This window comes from Capra hircus, chromosome 7 (genome assembly GCF_001704415.2).
Source record: "Capra hircus breed San Clemente chromosome 7, ASM170441v1, whole genome shotgun sequence".
Lineage (NCBI taxonomy): Eukaryota > Metazoa > Chordata > Mammalia > Artiodactyla > Bovidae > Capra > Capra hircus.
In genome coordinates, this window is record NC_030814.1 from 38,567,620 (window position 1) to 38,590,110 (window position 22,491).

Genomic DNA, 22,491 nt, shown 5'->3' on the forward strand with positions numbered 1-22,491 from the left:
AGCTGAGAAAAAAAGAGAAGGGAAAAGTAAAGGAGAAAAGGAAAGATATAAGCATCTGAATGCAGAGTTCCAAAGAATAGCAAGGAGAAATAAGAAAGCCTTCCTCAGCGATCAATGCAAAGAGAGAGAGGAAAACAACAGAATGGGAAAGACTAGAGATCTCTTCAAGAAAACTAGAGATACCAAGGGAACATTTCATGCAAAGATGGGCTCAATAAAGGACAGAAATGGTAGGGACCTAACAGAAGCAGAAGATATTAAGAAGAGGTAGCAAGAATACACAGAAGGACTAGAGATACCAAGAAAAAAGATCTTCAAAAAAGATCTTCACAACCAAGATAATCACGATGATATGATCACTCACCTAGAGCCAGACATCCTGGAATGTGAAGTCAAGTGGGCCTTAGAAAGCATCACTACAAACAAAGTTAGTGGAGGTGATGGAATTCCAGTTGAGCTATTTCAAATCCTGAAAGATGATGCTGAGAAAGTGCTGCACTCAATATGCCAGCAAATTTGGAAAACTCAGCAGTGGCCACAGGACTGGAAAAGGTCAGTTTTCATTCCAATTCTAAAGAAAGGCAATGCCAAAGAATGCTCAAACTACCCCACAATTGCACTCATCTCACATGCTAGCAAAGTAATGCTCAAGATTCTCCAAGCCAGGCTTCAGCAATACGTGAAGTATGAACTTCCAGATGTTCAAGCTGGATTTAGAAAAGGCAGAGGAACCAGGGATCAAATTGCCAACATCCACTGGATCATCGAAAAAGCAAGAGAGTTCCAGAAAAACAGCTATTTCTTCTTTATTGACTGTGCCAAAGCCTTTGACTCTGTGGATCACAATAAACTGTGGAAAATTCTGAAAAAGAATGGAATATCAGACCATCTGACCTGCCTCTTGAGAAACCTATATGCAGGTCAGGAAGCAACAGTTAAAACTGGACAGGGAACAACAGACTGGTTCCAAATAGGAAAAGGAGTACATCAAGGCTGTATATTGTCACCCTGATTATTTAACTTATATGCAGAGTACATCATGAGATACGCTGGGCTGGAGGAAGCACAAGCTGGAATCAAGATTGCCAGGAGAAATATCAATAACCTCAGATATGCAGATGATACCACCCTTATGGCAGAAAGTGAAGAACTAAAAAGCCTCTTGATGAAAGTGAAAGAGGAGAGTGAAAAAGTTGGCTTCAAGCTCAGCATTCAGAAAACGAAGATCATGGCATCTGGTCCCATCACTTTATGGGAAATAGATGGGGAAACAGAGGAAACAATGTCAGACTTTATTTTGGGGGGCTCCAAAATCACTGCAGATGGTGATTGCAGCCATGAAATTGAAAGACACTTATTAGCACATTGAAAAGCAGAGACATTACTTTGCCAACAAAGGTCCATCTAGTCAAGGCTATGGTTTTTCCTGTGGTCATGTATGGATGTGAGAGTTGGACTGTGAAGAAAGCTGAGCGCTGAAGAATTGATGCTTTTGAACTGTGGTGTTTGAAAAGACTCTTGAGAGTCCCTTGGATTGCAAGGAGATCCAACCAGTCCATCCTAAAGGAGATCATTCCTGGTGTTCATTGGAAGGACTGATGCTAAAGCTGAAACTCCAATACTTTGGCCACCCCATGCGAAGAACTGACTCATTGGAAAAGACCCTGATGCCGAGAAAGATTGAAGGTGGGAGGAGAAGGGGACGACAGAAGATGAGATGGCTGGATGGCATCACGGACTCGATGGACCTGAGTTTGGGTAAACTCCGGGAGTTGGTGATGGACAGGGAGGCCTGGCATGCTGTGATTCATGGGGTCACAAAGAGTCAGACACGACTGAGCGACTGAACTGAACTGAGAATATCCCAGGTGAGAAAAGATGGTGGTCTGCATAGGAATGACACGCACTGCAAGAAGCAGGCCTTTGTGAAACATTTAAGAGAAGGATTTGGCAGGATGAGGTAGAGTGCTCCGGTGTGTGAGGTAAGGAAGCTGAAGGTGACTATGTGAAATGTAAGATGATGGGAAGTGAGCAGCTTCTCCACTTGATGTGAAGTCAGAGAGCATCAACTGTGCCTTACATGGAATCAGCAATGGGTATGCAGTATGGAAATGCAATTCAGGAGTTATTAAAGTCACTCAGTTGTGTCTGACTCTTTGCAACCGCATGTACTATACAGTCTATGGAATTCTCCGGGCCAGGATACTGGAGTGGGTAGCCTTTCCCTTCTCCAGGGGATCTTCCTAACCCAGGGATCGAACCCAGGTCTCCTGCATTGCAGGCGGATTCTTTACCAGTTGAGCCACAAGGGAAGCCCTCAGGAGGTGTGCATGCACACTTCAGTCGTGTCTGACCCCACGTGACACTATGGACTTCAGTCTGCCAGGCTCCTCTGTCCATGGGATTCTCCAGGCAAGAATACTAGAGTTGGGTTGCCGTGCCCTCCAACAGAGGATCTTCCCAACCCAGGGACTGAACCGGCATCTCATGTCTCCTGCATTGGTAGGTGGGTTCTTTACCACAAGGGCCACCTGCGAAGCCCAATTCAGGAGGTATCTGCCCTGAAACCAGGTGATGCCTCCTGTGGGGGCCACACCGGGAACAGAACAGTGAACTCAAAAACTGAAAGATGGTACAGCTGGCTTCAGGGGAGAGGGAGGACAGAAAAGGGAGACACTGGAAGGCCAGGTAGGGCCCAGATCAGGCAGAGCTTACAGGGCCAGGGAGACAAATTCAGATGTTACCTGAGGTAGGATGGGAATCTACTTAGATTACAGTCTAAGCAGTGGACTGACAATTAGATTGGCCTTTTCAACTGTCACTCTAGTCGATGGTTTGAATGGACTGGAAGTGGCAAGAGCAGAAGCAGAATGACCAGTTTGAGGCCTTTGATTGTCATGAGAGAGAACAGCTTGCATTGGAAGGGTGGGAAAGAAGCGAGCAAACTAAAACTAGAAATGTATACCAGAAGCAGAACCATCACATTTGGTTTGAGATGAGTAAATGCCCTTTATGGAAGTAGAGAAGGCTAGCAAAGGGCAGATTTGGGAGGGGAGAACCAAGAGTTCTAATTTAGATGAGATCTAAGGTAAGCAACTATAGACAGGGGTCTCGGAGTTCAGGGGAGAGAAGTGGGCTAGAGACACAAACACAGCACAGAGGTGGGATTCCAAACCGCAGCAGTAGATACGGAGGTTTGTAGAGTCAGAGAGAGGCCAACACCGAGACCTTACAATGTGACATTTAAGAAAGATATGGAGATAAGGAAGGATTTTAAGGTGCAGTTGAGACGAAGTTGCAAAAATTAAATAAATAAAACAAAATGGAGAGGAAGATGATAACTGAAGAGGGGAAGTGACCCACAGCACACATGGAGACACTGGCCTATGATAGCAGGAAGGACACCTCTTTTGCAAGATTCAGGCAGCTTCTAGAATAAATGACTGTTGATGGGAGCCTTCCTTTGCTACACAGAGGTACACTACCTGAGAGGCAGGGGTGCTGAAAAGAAAGGTAAAAGTTTAGAGAGTGGAGAAGGTATAAATAATCCACAAGGACCTACTATATATATAGTACAGGGAACTCTATTCAATACACTGTGATAACCTGTATAGGAAAAGAATAGATATATGTATAAATAAACAACTTTACTATGTACCTGAAACTAACACAACATTGTAAAACAACTCCAATATAAAATAAATTTTTAAATAAAAATTTTTGCCACTTTAAAAAAAAGAGAGGAGGTATGAAAACAGTTGACTCAAAGTAGGAGGCTAAGTATGAGTGTAAAATTTGTCAGGCCATGTTGCGTGGAGTCGGCTTCCAAAGTTGGTTGATCCTGAATCCTTAGGGATGCTAACTGGCTGCAGAAGAAGGTTTTCTCCGGGAATGCTCTTCAGTTCTCAAAGACACTAACATACCACAGTACTGCATCCAATCCCTAGCCTCTTTTGAGGCTGTCCGAGAATCAGCTGCCCAATCTCCAACTTAAGTCACAAACTGGGTGTTCAGACATCCTACAACCTTACAAACTGGGTGTTCAGACATCCTACAACCTTCAGAGCAAGGCAAGGTCAAAACCTGACACTCCCAACTCCACAATGAGGTCAGTGGGTAATCAACAATAGGAAGGCAATCTGTCAAACCTCCAGGCCCTCAAGGTTCCAAAGGGAAAGGCATTTTCTTTCTTTCAATGGTATAATCCTATTAATATACAAATTTTCATAAGACTATGCTAATCTGAAATACATGTGCACATATACACACAAGATAATCCTGGTAAGAGATGAACACATAGCTTTACAGATATTTTCATACTTGATCTGGAAGTAGGGAGACCAATTTGGACTCTCTTGCAGATCATGATGATGATGAAGAAATGATCTTGAGGAGATGACAGTGGAAACAAGACTAAGGATTCAGGAGGAATCAAGGAGTTGGAACTAGAAGGATGACAAATGGTAGGAAGAAAGCATAGGAAAGAGTCAAAAATGTACAAGGAAACCCCTCATACAAGTATCCTCAAGTGTTTTTACAAGGATGTCTGCTGTTGCATAGTTTATAATTAGAAAATATGATACAGTTATACAATGGAATAAAATATGTTCATTAAAAAAGGATAAAGTAGATCTACATATGTAGACATGGGAAGACAATGTCCTTGGGCTGGAAGAATCATTATCGTCAAAATGATGATAGTACTCAAGGCAATCTATGGATTCAATACAACCCCTATCAAATTACTACTGATGGTATTTTTCACAGAACTAAAACAAAAAAATCTCAGAATTTTTATGAAGACACAAAGATTCTTAATAGCCAAAGAAACTTTTAGAAAGGAAAACAGAACTGGAGGAATCAGGCTCCCTGACTTCAGACTATTCTACAAAACAACAGTCATCAAAACAGTATGGTACTGGCACAAAAACACAGCTATAGGTCAGTGGAACAGGATAGAAAACCCAGAAATAAACCCACCTATGGTCACCTAGGCTATGACAAAGGAGGCAAGAGTATACAATGGAAAATGGTGCTGGGAAAATTGGAAAACTAAAGTAAAAAAATTAAATTAAAATAACCTTTAATACCATACACAATTACTCAAAATGGATTAAAGACCTAAATGTAAGACCAGATACTATAAAACTTTTAGAAAAAAACATATGCAGAATACTCCCTGACATAAATCACAATAATATCTTTTTTGATCCATCTATTAGAGTAATGGAAATAAAAATAAACAAATAGGATGTAATTAAGCTCAAAAGCTTTTGCACAACAAAGCAAACCATAAACAAAAAAAAAAACAAAAACCCTATAGAATGCAGAAAATATTAGCAAAAAATGGGACAAAGGATTAATCTCCAAAATTTACTAACAGCTCATGCAGCTCAATATGAAAAAAAAAAAATCCAATAAAAAACTGGGCAGAAGACCTAGATAGATAAATCTCCAAAAAAAAAAAAAAATACAGATGGACAAGAAGCACATGAAAAGATGCTCAACATCACTAATTATTAGACAAATGCAAATCAAAACTACCATACCTCACCTCACACTGGTCAGAAAGGTCATGATCAAACAGTCTACAAATAACAAATGCTGGAAAGGGTATGGGGAAAAAGGAACCCTCCAACACTGTTAGTAGGAGAGTAAATTGGTATAGCTACTATAGAAAACAGTATGAAGTTTTCTGAAGAAACTAAAAATAGAGGTACCATATGATCCATCAATCCCACCTCTGGGCATATATCCAGAGAAAAACATGGTTCAGAAGGATTCATGCACCCCAATATTCACTGCAGCACTGTTTACAATAGGCAAGACACAGAAGCAACCTAAATGTCCATCAACAAATGAATGGATAAAGAAGATATGATACATATACACAATGGATATTACTCAGCCATTAAAAAGAATGAAACAATGCCATCTGCAGCAGCAAGGATGGACTTGGAGATTATCATATTAGGTGAAGCATGTCAGAGAAAAGAAATATCATGTGATTTTACTTATAAGTGGAATCTAAAAATATATATATACACACACATAAACTTATTTATAAAACAGAAAGACTCACAGTCTTAGAGAACTTATGGTTACCAGAGGGGAAGGTAGAGAGAAGGAACAGACTGGGAGTTTAGGACATGTGTACACTGATATATTTAAAACAGATAACAAGGACTTACTGTATAGTATAGGGAACCCTGCTTAATACTCTGTAACAACCTAAATGGGAAAAGAATTTGGAAAAGAATACATATATATGTACAACTGAATCACTTTGCTGTACACCTGAAAGTAACAACATTGTTAATCATCTGTACTCCAATATAAAATAAAAAAAAATTTTTTAATGTATAGATTCCCTGGTGGCTCAGATGGTAAAGCGTCTGCCTACAATGTGGGAGACCTGGGTTCGATCCCTGGGTCGGGAAGATTCCCTGGAGAAGGAAATGGCAATCCACTCCAGTACTATTGCCTGGAAAATCCCATGGACAGAGGAGCCTGGTAGACTACAGTCCATGGGGTCGCAAAGAGTCAGACACGACTGAGAGACTTCACCAGTGCACCTTGGAAATAGTATACATGGTTTCTATGAGAGCAAAAGAATTTTTAAGAACTCAAGATGGTATACACAAAAGAGCATTTTTCATTATGGGATCCCTGGAACACTGCAGAACTGTTTCTATATTTCAAAGGGAAAATATTAGTGAAATTTCTATTTGCAGATATAAGAAAAAATTAAATGCATCAATAGTACAGAAGGATGATGCTCAAAGTGTATATTGATACAGAGGCAGCACAATTAACCACCCCATATATGCTCTTTTCAATAAGTGGATTTTGCTACATATCTTGTCAAAATTTCAAATTTTTCTGTATTTTTTTGTTTTATATACAGTTGAGGTATATGTATACAGTTTAAGATATATGTATATTCATTGCTGAAAATAGTTTGCTATGATTTTGCAGAAAAATACCATTAAATAAATGATAAATGAAAAACAAAAGAAAATCATTCCATGGCACCCAACGCCCCCATGCCAAACTCAAAACCCCTTGCACAGTTCAAATAGCCATATGGTCCCTGCTTCACTCTCCTTTGTTGGCAACCACACTGCTCAAACCTAAAGCAGGAAAAAAACAAAGGCAATTTTCATTTAACAAGCTGTGTCCACTTGCCTCCTGCCATTTGCAAAAGCTGTTCCCTCTGCCCAGAACACTTATCTTCCATCAAGGCTCCATCCACATGCACTTCCCCAGGAAGCCCTCCCTAGATTGGGCTGGGGAGTGTTCCCCAAGTCCTGGTCCTCCCCACCCCATGTGCACCTTCCTGCATCACAACGGCATTTGATACCTCTCCCCCCATTGGATGCCAGGCATCTGAGGGCATGGGCAATATTGTTATTTAACCATGGTAGGCTTAGTTCCTAGCACATTGGGACTAATAAATGATAAATGATTAAATAACTAGAAAGAACAAAGTCAAATTAGGATTTCCATCATAGTACTAACCCTTTTGGGACTTGGTATAGGGACTAACTTTCCTTACACAGGTTAGATCAGAATTAGTCTAATAGAGGGAGAAGGCAATGGCACCCCACTCCAGTACTCTTGCCTGGAAAACCCCATAGATGGAGGAGCCTAGTAGGCTGCAGTCCATGGGGTCGCTGAGAGTCGGATACGACTGAGCGACTTCACTTTCACTTTTCACTTTCATGCATTGGAGAAGGAAATGGCAACCCACTCCAGTGTTCTTGCCTGGAGAATCCCAGGGACAGGGGAGCCTGGTGGGCTGCCGTCTATGGGGTCGCACAGAGTTGGACACGACTGAAGCAACTTAGCAGCAGCAGTCTAATAGAGAATACTAACAACATATTTTTTAAAAATTCTAATTGTGTTCCTGTTGAAGGTTAATTGGAATTTGAAACCTGAAAAAATGCCAATACAAAAATAAGTTAAGTGTGGATAAACTTCACATAAGTAAGAGCATGCTTAAATGCAGTGTAGGGGAACAGTGGGATTGAAAGAAATAAACTTTAATTCTACATTTAGGACAAATCAGATTTCCAAACAAGCCTTCTCATAAGCTTTCTCTTAATGAAGCCAAACAACATGTGATACTTAGTAAACTGCTACAAATAGCAACAATACCCACAAAAAGAGAATTATCTATATTAAAGAAGCATCTGTTTAGAATTCTCAAAGTCAACAAATATTAAGCACTTTGAGCTCTGATAAACAGTGAACAGATCATTTGTGCTCAGGTCTGACCAAGGACCTGGTAAAGAACTGACCTCTTGCTCCCAGATCTTTGTTTCCTCCACCACAACAAACTACTTTCCAGAGTTTCTAAATGTATTGTAGGGTATGAAAGCCACTCAGAATTAGGGTTAGCTTTTCAAACTGGCCTGATTATTCCTGAAGATGTGAGGTCTAATCCTCTTCCTTAAAGTCAAGTGACAAGTTGTCTTATTTTAAAAATCTTCCTACTGATTTCAGAAATCCAGACTGTTTCAGTAATGTTTAGAGTTTTAAAGTCAGGACCAGTAACTGTGTATGTTCCTATCATTTCATGCCTAGTATCTTGTAGATTCCTCTAATAATAATGGGAAAGAAAGGGCTCACATTCTAACTTGCCTATGGATGCTACAGACATTTCAGGGGAAAGATTTCCTGTATAGGTTAGTATTAAGCAAGGATCAAATTCAGTTGACCGTCTGGCCAGGCAAGTTACGTGAGTTAAATAGGCTGGGTCACAGAAGAGACAGAGTAAGAGGAATACTTCAATTCTCCCTTCAGGCCATCTCACATAGGGTCTAGAAGACAGAAACCCACACTGCACCTAAAAGGCAGCCAGCACTCTATCACCACTCGACCAAGTGCTGGAAACGAGGGCCCACTATTTTACAGGCCTGCCTTTCACAGAGAATCTCTAAAATCAAATATATGTGAAACTCTAATTTAAAATAGTGGCAACAGTTAATCTTTTTAAATCATCATCAACCCTCTCTGCCCAATAAGAAAAAAAATCCAGAGGCAACCATTAGCAATCTGATATTTTGATTCTGGTATCAGTTATGGAATCAAAATACCAGTCCTATCATTTTCTAGCACGTCATGCCTTCGGCACATGAAGCTTCTTAACTTCAGTGTCCTCCTCTGAAAAACAGGATCATGAACACAAAACATAACGCTTATTAAAGACTTAAGAATAACTCCCAACACCGAGTTAGCAACTAAATAGAGTTTCCTATAGGTAAAGAGTGGATCTCACTACCAGTAAATTATCTGCTGTGGTCTTCAAAGAGCCCAGTTGAGGAGCTCAAGAAGGCAGAATTCTCAGGAGATTAAGTCTTTCAAATTTTGATCACTGAATACAGGATATTGAAGTCATTAGAAACTAGATAAAAACAGCAATAAAGAATTCCTAGCAATAGACACTTAATGAGCTGGAAGTGGCTCTTCTAATTAAGAGGTCTAATAACTGTCACCAGTTAATGGCCACAAAAACGGAGTAAAGTATACATGGAGAGGTGTATGTTTCAGGGAAAACAGTGGCAGCTTTTAAAGTAAGCTGTTAAATCAGAAGGTTTTAGGGTTAAGTTTTTCAACTTAGACAAACTTCTCATCACATTATAGACTCTCAACTTGCCTACTAGTTTTCACAGTTTTTATTACCAAAATACAAGTTGATGCACCCCACGCCCAGTGAGGCCAAGCAATACCAAAACGTTGGAGTATGGTACAGAAAAAGGTTCACTGAGGGCCATGCAAGGAGATGGCTGGCTCATGCCGTAAAACCCCCGAACTCGCCAAAAGCCTTCAGCAAAGCCCTTTTCTAGGAAAGGTGAGGGAGGGGAATGGTCAATTGTTGTGAATTTCTTGTGTCAGATCCTTTGTTCTTGAAGTCAGGTCATGGTCAAGTAAATGTTACATTAAATAAAAGTTACTCTGTTCTGACAAGAAGGGACCAGGTCCCAGGTACAACTTTCACCCTCCAAGCTCTGGGGTCTGGCTGAGAGGAGGCAGAGCTTAGTGTGTGGCTCCCTCAGGGCCAGGTCCCGAGACCCTGGTCATCGCTGAGGGAGCCAGGCACCCAGGACCCAACTGGCCCTCACTCTCCTCAGGCTGCCCGTATGGCAGGGGCAGGTCCCAAAAATTTGACCCAGGCAGACGGCTGCTGCCATTCGGTCACAAAGACAGGGATGGGGAGAGGTTCATCGCCTCCTCAAGGCCTGGGCCAGCCTTGGTGAGGGCTCTGGAGCCCTGCAGGACACCCAGCCCCGAGGTGGTTCCCTTGGCCCCTCAGCTCACTCACTGGCCTGAGGGTGGGTGAGTTGGAGGCCCACAGAGAAAAGGCCAGGATCTTTCTCTTACCTCACTCTCTACCTGACAACCACCACTTCTGCCACTAACAGTCACTCATTGACAGGTGGTTGTCTGGGGGATGGGCCCACTGCAGCACCAATCAATGGCTGAGCAGACCACTAACGGTCACTCACTGGCAGTTGGTCCCTTGGGGGAGGGGCCCACCACAGTACAAACCAGTGGCTGAGCAGGACTACTAATAAGTCTCATGGTCATCATTGCCTGGACAGGGTGCAAGGTTAAGGCAGCAGGCACCAACAGCAACAGCGGGCTAAGGGCTGTGCAGCCTGTAGCCTGCTACATTTTAAGCAAATTCTAAACAATACCAACCACAATATTAGGAAGAGTCTGTTAAACAAAGAATTGCTTTATTAATACAAACCATTAATACATACCCAAACTATAAAATGCTAAGAAATTTAAATATCTAAGTCACAGCAAACAGGTGGCAATTCAACATCCAGAGTCGACAGAATGCTTGAGGGAGACGGCAACAGATCTAGAAAACAGGAATTTCTTATTCAGTATCTGCAAATCTGCATGTCTGTCAACATACACGTTAGTTTCACTTTAATCATGAACTCGAACTCTTTTTCCCTTTGTCTCATGAATTATACCCCTGGCCCCATCTACATACATATACATACACCTTTTCACTTATTTCTTGGAAGATGGCTATGGTCCCAGAATTAACCTTCATTATGAAATAAATCATAGAAGTGCCCCAAATTCTCTTAGAGACCCAAGTAACTGCCAACAAGTATCACTAGTGTAATCTGGCAAATAATGTAAGTGATTCCATCAAATATAATAGAAAACATGCTGATAATGGCTTTTGACCACCAGTGTGAACCAAGACCTAAAACCTCCTGCTATTGTGTGGGTCTTGATCCCACATGAGCTTTGGATTAACTTGGAACTCTCATTTCAAGCAAGTTTATTTTACATCAACTCTTAATATAAAAAGTTATATACTAAATTTCACCTTGTATTCACTTTGCTTGTATGTAAGACTGCCCAGATTCCAGAATGACTTAATTTTACTGGGCATTTGTAACTAAAAAGCAATACCAGTTGAGAATAGTTTTCATTATCCTGAAACCTTATCTCTTCAGTCTGAAGGATAGAAATTACTAGCCTTCTGCACAACCCTATCCTCACAGTAATGGAAGTGTTGTGACACAGATTGTTTACAGCCCTTCTAGAAGGGCACTTGTTCACTTACTAGACTCCCATAGCAGAGAAGGCATCTTCAGAGGCGAAGGGGGGCCCACGTGTAACAGCTGCTCAAGCTCCCTCTCCTCATCAAGGATCATGAGAGGCACTCCATTCAAGGGGAGGTGGGCGATCTGGTGCTCCTCAGGCAGGTCAAAACTCTCAAAATCTGCCACAGAAAGCACTTTGTCAGAGCAGCAGTTCTCAGGGTGGTGAGTGGCACCCTGCCAGTCTGAGACCCTTTCATGGGGCCCAGGAGCTCAAACTATTTTCATAATAATACTAATACCTCTTCCCACTGTGCTGACATCTGCAATGGTGGTCCAAAAGCAACTGAGGATAAAACTTCTATGCCTTAGCACAAATCAAGGCAGTGGCAATAAATTATATTTAGTATATTTCTCACTACCATTCACTGGTATTTAAAAAAAGTGCCTGTTTCACATATCACTTTACCATATGCAGTAAAAAAGTATTAATTTTATGAGCTCTCAACCCTTGAAAACATGTCTTTTTAGTATTCTGTATAAGTTGTGAAATCATATACTGAAGTACCGAGGTGTTTTCCAAGAAAAAAGATATGTGCAATTACCTGATTTGCAAGCTAAACCAGAGGTGTTACTTCTGGACACCATTTACTATAACGAACTGAAAAACAAACTTTGGTAACTCGGACTTGGATATATGTTGCACATTTTCTCCAAGCAATGAAAGTCTACCAGTTCAAGAGAAGTATTTGTTGCCAGTGATAAAATCCACAGTTTCAAGGGGAATAAAACCCCTAGAATTTCAGAAAACTTATTTGCAATCATTAGCTTGACAGCTTCCTAGTCCTTAAGACTTTTCTGATGAGGTCAGTGGTAAGCATTAATGAGTGTGCTTTTGACACGCATAAAGAAACATTTCAACTTCTGGATGCACTACATTTCCCAGCAAACCAGTATTTCTAAATGATCAATGGTGACAAATGCAGGATAAAAGATACATTCAAAGTGCAAAACAGACAATGGATTTGTGTCAGAGAATAATACAAGGCTTACTGAAATGGTTTCAGATTCTACATTGCAACTATGCATACACAAGCAGCCACAAGTTGAATTTTAGTGTAATAGCAAAGAAAACTATCTATACTTATCTGAAAAGACTTCAAATGTTTCTCTTTTCCTAACCATGGCTGCAAAAGGCCAGATTTTCTTCATATGCATCAACCAGAAGCAGATTCAACAGATAGAATGCACAATCCCATGCGAATCTAGCTGTTTTATGTCAAGCCAGATTAAGCAAATTTTCAAAAACATAAAACCATGCCACTCTTCTCATTAAATTTTGTTTTAAGCTATGTACATTAAGTAATGGGTTTATTGTATTTTAACAAATTAACACTTTTAAACTTTTCAATTTTAATTTAAAATATAGGATATATAAAACAACACGCAAAAGTTCTTTGGGGTCTTCACTAATTTTTAAGAGTGTAAAAGTCCTAAAAGAAATTTAAGAAACAGTTTATGTGACTACTTAATTTAAACCACTGAACTGAAAAGGAAAACAGACAGACATAAGACCCCAGAGGAAATAAGTCTGCAACACACAGGGCTAATTATCTTTATCCAGAGAGTTCTTTACACACACAGACACAGAGTGTAAGAAAGTCACAAAAATCAAGAGAAAACAAAGATACAAACAGAAAATTTAAAAACTATAAATGACCCAACAGTCAAATATGCTCAGACACACTCACATACCACAATTTTAAACAACAAAATACCAATTATCTTTCTGATAATTTTAAAACATTTGCAGTTAGAGAACAAGGGGAAAGCGGGCATCCTCATCCACTGAAGGTGGTTTCAATAACTTATGCTGCTATTTTGGAAGGCAGTTTAGCAATATCTCTTTCCCCCAACACAGCTATTGTATGTAGTCCTCTTTCCTGGCCAATATGCTTAAAGTGTGAAAGTATTAAGTTGCTCAGTCGTGTCCAACTCTTTGCAATCTCATGGACTGTGGCCTACCAGGCTCCTCTGTTCATGGAGGAATTCTTCAGGCAAGAATATTGGAGTTGGTTTCCACGCCTTTCTCCAGGGGATCTTCCCAACCCAGGGATTGAACCCAGGTCGCCCGCATTACAGGCAGATTCTTTACCATTTGAGTTACCTGGGAAGCCCTCAATATGCGTAAATCTACCTCATTTTCCTGAATGGTAATGATGAGATGCACCACATTTTATCAAAACTTAATCACACAGCTTTGAGACCCAGTAATTCTTCTTGGAGTTTACTCTCTAGGTATACTCACAAACTCTCAACAATAATTGCAGAATTGTTTTGTAACATATATAAAAGCCAGAAACAGCCTAGATGTATACTAGTGGAATAATTAAATGCTCTTTGGATCAAAAGGCAAAAAAACCAGCTCAGGAATCTCAAAGACCCTGTGTGATTTGACCAACCCCCTCACCAGTGTCATCCTTCACCCTACTTTTCAGTTTTCCAGAACCACTCCAGTCCTTCTTTCTGCCTCAAGATCTTTTGTCTGTTATGGTGCTGGCGCCCAGCCCTACCCCTTCTCCACCCAACTATCTCCTTACATCCTTCAAGCCTCCACTGAAAGTCACTTTCTGAGAAAACAACTACCCTGCTCTTTCAGGCTAGGTTCAGTGCCCCCTAACAAGCCCTGTTTTTCTCCTTGGCTCACACTCAAAGTGAAAGGATTTGATCAGTGTCTGACTTACCCTCCAAATCTTGGGCTTCCTCAGAGTGGGGCCTGCCTTGTTATCCACTACATCCTAAGCCAATAGCGCCTGGCATACAGTCTACTCTCCTCAATGTGAGTACATTAAAGCTTGAAAAAAGCCAACTCTATTATAGAAAATATTTCAGATACATGTAGGAAGTTGAAGAAGTCAAAAAGCACATGTTCTCACTGGCTATGTGGATTTTTCAGGCTTGCTTTTCACTGTTCAACTTGACATCAAGTCCATTTTCTAAAAGTGGGCTTGCTAGGAAGGCTGTCTGCTAACACTGAACAAGTAATCTCCCCCTGGGTGGTTTTAGCTTTTGAGGACAAGAATGTTTTCCTATCTTTGCTCTGATTCCTCTTCTGACTTAAAGATAGTGCCTTAAAAATAAATCCACAAGTTACCTGTCCAAAGCACCCCAGATTCAGACAGCCTTGTTATAGTTTTAGATCACAAATCATATTCAGAGCCATATCAAGTTACAGTTGAATTGGATCCTAAGAGAAACTGAAAGCTAAAGCATTTGGACAATATCAAAAGAGTACCTAATGGATTGAAGGGAAAGAATTTTTCTATTTCTGGATAGGTGTCATCTGAGGCAGGAACCGAAGTTTTTGCTTTAACAGTCTTCTCAGTAATCTAAAACAAACCCAAGAAAACATCCATTTAAGAGTGGGAGCCTTGTCAACTGATTAGTACATGAGATTAGAGAGATTCTTCAAGACATGGGATTGCTTCACCACATTTTAAATTTGTTTTCAATTTCTAAGAAACCATAATCCCTCATTCTCAAAATCACATACAAATACAATTCAGCAATCAATTATCATGGCTCAAAAGGTAAGGATGAAATACAAGTATTAGCACCTGTTAGGAAAATTATCAAAATACAGAGCAGAGTCTGTTTTTAGTTGGTAAGTCGTGTCTGACTCTCTTGCAATCCCAAGCACTGTGTAGCCCACCAAGCTTCTTTGGACGTGAGATTTCCCATGCAAAAATACTGGAGTGAGTTGCCATTTCCTTGTCCAAGGGATCTTCTCCACCCAGAGATCAAACCTGAGTCTCCTGCATTGCAGGTGGATTCTTTACTACTGAGTCACCAGGGAAGCCCCAGAGTAGAGTTAATTCAGAGCTAATTGACTCAATCGCCCAACCTAACCTAAGAAGAGAAAATGGGCATAAATCACCCAGAATAGAAACTAATCCTAGAAGCCATTTTTGGCTTTTGGAAATGTGATTTTCCATCAGTGTTACCTAAATTACTGGGTTAATATTAAAAACCAATTTGTTTTCCTCAAATACACAGCACTGAGTAAGAGGCAGTCAAAGACAGTCAAGGACTTTAAGATGCCCACCGTGGATAATTCTCTAGTCTGGAACTGGTAGGCAGTCCATGATGGTGGTGGGCCAAAATGGAAGCTTGTAGCGTCTTGATTTATTCTCACATCACATGTGCATGCCTAGAGGAAATTACTAGGACAAGGCTTCCCACATTTCAGTTCTGTCACATTCTCATCACTTTTGCTATATCCTTGCAATACTTACACTTAGCATTTCTCTTACTCAACTCAGTTTTTTTTTTTAAAAAAAGACATCTTTATCCTAAAACCACACCTAACAGTTTGACATCAAGTATACTAGTTGTTTTTTTCCTAATACACATTGAAACAATTACTGAAATGCAGTGCTAATTCACATGCTGAAGTCATCTTTCACAGCCAAGTCCTCTCAGTCTGGGATGCACTGACCTACAGTTTGTAAACACAGATACAAAGGTCAACATGCTACCAAGTTATAACCTACAAAGCTAGTGCTTGCTCTGAAAGGAGGGGAAGAGAATGGCAGCACCTGAGCTGTTATACTAGCATCATGACTTCTTGCAAAGTACCCTCTCTCACAGTACTCAAAAGCTTCCCTGGTGGCTCAGAGGTTAAAGTGTCTGCCTCCAATGTGGAAGACCTGGGTTTGATCCCTGGGTCGGGAAGATCCCCTGGAGAAGGAAATGGTAACCCACTCCAGTATTCTTGCCTGGAGAATCCCATGAACAGAGAAGCCTGGTAGGCTACAGTCCACAAGGTCACAAAGAGTCGGACACAACTGAGCAACTTCACTTTCACTTTTCACAGTACTCAGTGGTCTGTTTTAAGACACTTGTTAAAGACAGGTGAGGCAAAAATATTAACCAGCTGCTCCTGATACATGTGATCTCAAGGTACAGAGAAGTCGATAAAGACTGTATGATGATTCTCTTCTGTTAATCTACTTTTCTAGTCTCTATTTCCTTCCATTCACAGAGGAGAGTGTCAGGTAAGATGCCAGTAGTCATTTTAAGAGTTAAAGTGCTTTAGTCTTTAATTATAGCCAACTTTTACCTTTTTGGTAGAGAAAGTTGTCTGTTTCTGTTTGAGCGGTCCATCCATCTTAACTGATTTTTCTGTAGCTCTGTTGACAGTTCCCAAAGCCTTTCTCGCAGTTTTTGGTAAAGCTGATGGAGCATCAAACATTTTGCCAACACGTGGTGTTGAAACCTGAGATCTCCCATCCAAAGCTTTGACTGCTAAAGAAAAAGTCTTACCGTAAGATCATTCCAGCAGTAAACACCTGTGCAACTTGAAAGCTGACTGTGCCTATAAACTTGGCCTAATTCTCACAGCCAAACTTAACCACCATTTTTGACAGTAGCATGGTGCTATGCCTAACACCACTTCAGTTCACTACTCTCTTAAATAATCTCTTTAAGATACTGAACATGACGGCTTCTCTGGTTTCTCAGTAGTAAAGAATCCACCTGCCGATGCAGGAGACAGGGGTTTGATCCCTGATCCAGGAACCCCCACATGCCACAGAGCAACTAACTCCATGTGCCACAACTATTGAGCCCACGTGTCTCAACTGCTGAAGTCAGCATCCCCTAGAGCCCATGCTCTGCAACAATACAAGCTACTGCAATGAGAAGCCTGGGCATCACAAATAAAAAGTATCCCCTACTCATCGCACCTATAGAAAAGGCCAGGCAGCAATAAAGACCCAGCACAGCCAAAAATAAATTAATAATTTAAATTTAAAAAAAAGATACTGAACATGAAGAGACCCATAAGTACTCGGCAGTAAGAGTATTAGGTAAACTCGACTCCCACTGGGCTTCCCAGGTGGCGCTCGTGGTAAAGAACCCGCCTGGCAATACAGGAGATTTAAGAGACTCCGGTTCAATCCCTGGTCAGGAAGATCCCCTGGCGAAGGGTATGGCGACCCACTCCAGTATTCTTGCCTGGAGAATTCCATGGACAGCAGAGCCTGGCGGGCTACAAAGTCCATAGGGTCGCAAAAAGTCGGACATGACTGAAGCGACTTAGCAAGCACGACTCCAACTGCCCACAAAGTATATTTGGGCCTTCCCCAGCTCCAAGCCACACCCACCACTGATTCACAATACCTGTGTACCTGATAGCCGCCTGTATACTTACAAGGCACAGACCCCAGCTTCAGCCCGTCCTTAGGAGCCGCATGGATGCCTGGTTCTCCATTTTCCTTATCAACATAGATCAGAGTAGCCATTTTGGATCAACTAGAGGTGTGAAACACTCGTTAAACCTTGGGAGTTAGGGAAGATGAAAGAAGCTAAAGTGTAGCACTGACCCAACTTTCTACCCTAGGGACATCTACGCAAAAACAGGAGCTAAGCAGAGGCAGAAGCCGGATCTTGAGCCAACAAGCATTTAACCCAGCTCTTAATTCTTGACGCCTGCGTCAGGGGCCCTAAATTCCTTAAGAGATGGCGGTCTGGGACTGGCACAGGTCCTGGTATTCATTGGAACCAAACTGCCGTGGGTCGCGCACGCAGTTCAAAACCGTGGCTCAAGCCGGGCGGGCGCGTCTGACGTTTCAGGAAAGTCCCAGCCCCCAAATCCCAGGCCCCGGCTCCCAGACACCCGGACCCCGGTTCCCAGGCCCCGAACGCCACACACACACAAAGCCTACTCCCGCTTCCTAAGCCGCCGGACCGTACCCGCCCAACCACTTGGTACCGCTCGGTTCACCCACATTCGGAGTAACAGCCAAACTCTCGCCAAGACTCTTCTCCACCGGACGCGCCAGACTCCGCGTTTAAACCACAACTTACGCCCCTATTGGTTCATCCATCCAGGAGGCGGGACAGGGGCGGGGCGGAGGCTCCGGAAGAACCAATGGTAGGAACCTAAGCTCCCTGGGCTCCGCCCTGAAAGCTTTTCCCCGCAAGTTCTTCGTTTGTTCCCCAGGAGGAAAAAAAATCAAAGCCTCTCACAGCTTGGTCGTGGCTGTCTATTAATGGTTGTTTTTTAATCTCCCCCCCCAGAGAGATAGAGGAGAGTAGGTACGGTCTTTAATTCCAAGAAAGTTATTATTAATGTTATACCAAGATACAGAGTTGGCTTTTGCGATTTTTTTTTTCCTGAGACACTTTGGTGTCCGACGTGAAAATGAAAGTCGCTCAGTCGTGTCCGACTCTGCAACCCGATGGACAATACAGTCCATGGAATTCTCCAGGCCAGGATACTGGAGTGGATAGCCTTTCCCTTCTCCAGGAGATATTCCCAACCCAGGGATCGAACCAAGGTCTCCCTCATTTTGAATTGATTCCTTTATCTTGTTTAATATATTTCCATTTACCATAGAAGGGCTTCCCTTGTGGCTCAGCTGGTAAAGAATCTGCCTGCAATGCGAGAGACCTGGGTTCTGTCCCTGGGTTGGGAAGATCCCCTGGAGAACGGAAAGGCTACCCACTCCAGTACCCTGGCCTGTAGAATTCCACGGCAGTCCATGGGGTCACAGAGTCCAATAGGACTGAGTGACTTTCACTTTCACTTTACCATAGAAAGGACCTCCCTTGTGGCTCAACTGGTAAAGAGTCCACCTGCAATGCAGGACCCCAGGGTTCCATCCCTGGGTTGGGAAGATCCCCTGGAGAAGGGAAAAGCTACCCACTCTAGTATTCTGGCCTGGAGAATTCCATGGACTATCCATGGGGTTGCAAAGAGTTGGACAGGACTGAGCCACTATCACTTCACTTCACCATAGAAAGGAAAAGGTCACCAACTTTTTAAAGCACAATTTCATTATACTTTAATCTCATTGCAGGCGGATTCTTTACCAGCTGAGCCACAAGGGAAGCCCAAGTCTTTGGTGTCCAAGACATTTGTAAATGAGAAGATAGTGAACTTCAAAAAGTCAAAGTGAGATGGTGACAGAACTATTTTCCTAAAATCTTGAAGTAATCAACTGTTTTTCCAGAGAGTAGATACACCGGATCAAATTAAAAAGAGGCAGCACGGGAGGAAAGGCATTGTAGTCATCGGGGAAATGACTATGGAAGATGGATTTCAAATTAGAGGTATAAAAAATACATATATAGTCAATAAATAGTCAGCGGGAGGAAAACCCATATTAGATCTAGAGAATATTAACAGAGCACAATTAAACATTAAGAATGAAAGTACAGATAGATAAAATGGCTAGTTTGTGTAATTCTGTTGTTTGTGATTAAGAATGGAGTGATTCTGAAATTAATACAATATTGTAAGTCAATTAGACTTCAATTTTTTTTAAGTGTACTGATTTTTTCCTAATTGCAAGACTATCATCAGTATTTCAGGCCAGGATGCTGTCTCCATTATACAGAATCTGTTGTTCAGTTGCTCGATCGTGTCTGACTCTTTGCAACCCTAGGAACAAAACAATGACCTAAGAGTACACAATTCTGAACTTGAAAGTCTATCAGTTAATAAGGACTTTGTTTTTGGCTACACTGTGCAGCATTCAGTATCTTAGTTCCCCAACCAGGGATGGGACCTGTGCCCTTTGCAGTGTAAGAGCAGAGTCTTATCCACTGGACTGCCAGGCAAGTACCAATATACTTACTTTAAACCTTTAACATCTCAACAATATATTCATCAAAGCTGGTGGGGAAGGACAGAAGGGTGAATAAGAGAAAAAGAACAGAGGAATTATAAAGACATACAAAATGAATTCCAATTTCCAAGACATGGAGAAATTTTGCTTTAAAATGTTAGTGACCTTTTCCTTTCTATGGTGAAATGAAGTGAAAGTCACTCCGTCCTGTCTGACTGTTTACAACTCCATGGATAGTCCATGAAATTCTCCAGACCAGAATACTGGAGTGGGTAGCCTTTCCCTTCTCCAGGGGATCTTCCCAACCCAGGGATCGAACCCAGGTGTCCCGCATTGCAGGTGGACTCTTTACCAGCTGAGCCACAAGGGAAGTCCTTCAATAGTAAATGGAAATATATTAAACAAGATAAAGGAATCAATTCAAAAGACCAAGGATGATCTGTGCCATCCAAACTCTACTCCCAACAGGTCACCAGATACTTTTTAACTTAGCAGGAAAGTTGGGAGGGAGGAGTTAAGCCTAGATTACTCTTTCACCAAAGCCTTAGCACTACAACTGGCATAGATATGTTTCCAAATATATACCAGTTCATTGTCCCTTCTTCCCCGGCATTTCAGGGCCAAAACACTGAATGGCTCATTCACTCAATAAATATTTATTAAATGTTAGTCACTGTGCTAGACACCAAGAAGAGGAGGAAAAGTGCGTATCTTTTTTGCCCTTTCCATATCCTCTTTTATCCCTAGTTTATTAGTTCAGTTCAGTCACTCAGTCGTGTCCGACTCTTTGCAACCCCATGGACTGCAGCACGCCAGGTTTCCCTGTCCATCACCAACTCCCAGAACTTGCTCAAACTCATGTCCATTGAGTCGGTGATGCCATCCAACCATCTCTGTTGAACACTTCTCCTGCCTTCAATCTTTTCCAGCATCAGGATCTTTTCCAGTGAGTCAGTTCTTTGAATCAGGTGGCCAAATATTGGAGCTTCAGCTTCAGCATCAGTCTTTCCAATGAATATTCAGGACTGATTTCCTTTAGGATTGACTGGTTTGATCTCCTTGCTGTCCAAGGGACTCTCAAGAGTCTTCTCCAACACCACAGTTCAAAAGCATCAGTTCTTCAGTACTCAGCTTTCTTTATGGTCGAACTCTCACATCCATACATGACTACTGGAAAAACCATAGCTTTGACTAGACCTTTGTAACCCTCCCATTATTTCCTCCCTATATATCCTTCTAAGTGCCTCAGCTCTGAATTACATCATTAGCACACAAAAATATTTATATTGAAACCAAGTCTGCACAACTTTGAGAAAAAATTCAATCAAGTAAATTTGAAGATCTAACTGGTTTTATTAAATGACTCAAGAATCAGACAGCCTCCCACCTAGAAATCAGAAGGGTGCTCCAAGGGGTTGTACAAACAGAAATTTTTAGAGGAAAAAGGGTGGGGCGTGGGAGCTATTAAAATAAAAGAAAGGATTATTTATAGGCCAGGACCTCTTTGGAGGGGAGAAAGGAAGGAACAGCAAGGTTTTCACAGCTAATTGCCTTTTCTTCCACTGAGAGGCAGAGTGGGGTTGAGGGGATAATGGAAAGGGGCCACGTGCCAGATTACTTCTTCAGTACTGACCGGGAAATTCCCAACTGGTTGGTTGGATTACATTTCTGGTGATAGTATTTTGAAGTTGTGATTACGTTAGTTATCAAATATAAGTTTTCTATCAAGGGCTTTAGCACAAGTAAAGCCATTTTGGGCCTGTGGCTTTTCTCTTTAACAGCACCTACAGCTTCCAAGTGGGAATTCTTTATCTCCTGAGATTTTTGGATGCAAAGTTTCTATCTCCCTAGGCTAAGTCTCCCCTCCTACAATGCGAAGCACTGTTTCCCAAGGTAACTATAAAATGCCACAACCAACTCTTTTGTTTTCTTACTAATGATGGCCCAAACTCACTTTGCTATGCCCTGGACTGTTACTGTTGCTGCTACTGCTAAGTCGCTTCAGTCGTGTCCGACTCTGTGCGACCATATAGACAGCAGCCCACCAGGCTCCACCGTTCTTGGGATTCTCCAGGCAAGAACACTGGAGTGGGTTGCCATTTCCTTCTCCAATGCATGAAAGTGAAAACTGAAAGTGAAGTCACTCAGTCGTGTCCAACTCTTAGTGACCCCATGGACTGCAGCCAACCAGGCTCCTCCATCCATGGCATTTTCCAGGCAAGAGTACTGGAGTGCCATTGCCTTCTCCAGACTGTTACTGGTGATATCCAAATTGC

General features: G+C 41.8%; 1 protein-coding gene across 4 annotated transcripts; it reads right to left on the bottom strand.

Annotated features, from left to right (window-relative positions):
- Positions 10,720 to 18,455, bottom strand: PTTG1 (pituitary tumor-transforming 1). 4 transcript variants are annotated; one of them, XM_005683255.2, is made up of 6 exons: positions 18,371 to 18,455; positions 17,794 to 17,894; positions 16,702 to 16,883; positions 14,875 to 14,968; positions 11,603 to 11,761; positions 10,720 to 10,876 (listed from the first exon to the last, which is right to left on the bottom strand). In XM_005683255.2, the coding sequence occupies exons 2-6, from the start codon at positions 17,882 to 17,884 to the stop codon at positions 10,797 to 10,799; spliced, it is 606 nt and encodes a 201-aa protein (XP_005683312.2). In that variant the 5' UTR covers positions 17,885 to 17,894; positions 18,371 to 18,455; the 3' UTR covers positions 10,720 to 10,796. The 4 variants fall into 4 exon arrangements, with proteins under 4 accessions (XP_005683312.2, XP_005683308.2, XP_005683310.2 ...); XM_005683251.2 differs by having other exon boundaries at positions 16,702 to 16,886; XM_005683253.3 differs by having other exon boundaries at positions 16,702 to 16,886; positions 17,794 to 17,920; positions 18,371 to 18,436.

Coding starts and splice junctions, on each gene's coding strand:
- PTTG1 (XM_005683251.2), bottom strand. CDS start 17,884: ATGGCTACTCTGATCTATGTTGATAAGGAAAATGGAGAACCAGGCATC. Junction 16,887..17,793: donor GAAGCTGGGGTCTGTGCCTT/GTAAGTATACAG, acceptor CTTTTTCTTTAG/CAGTCAAAGCTTTGGATGGG. Junction 14,969..16,701: donor CAACTTTCTCTACCAAAAAG/GTAAAAGTTGGC, acceptor GGTTTGTTTTAG/ATTACTGAGAAGACTGTTAA.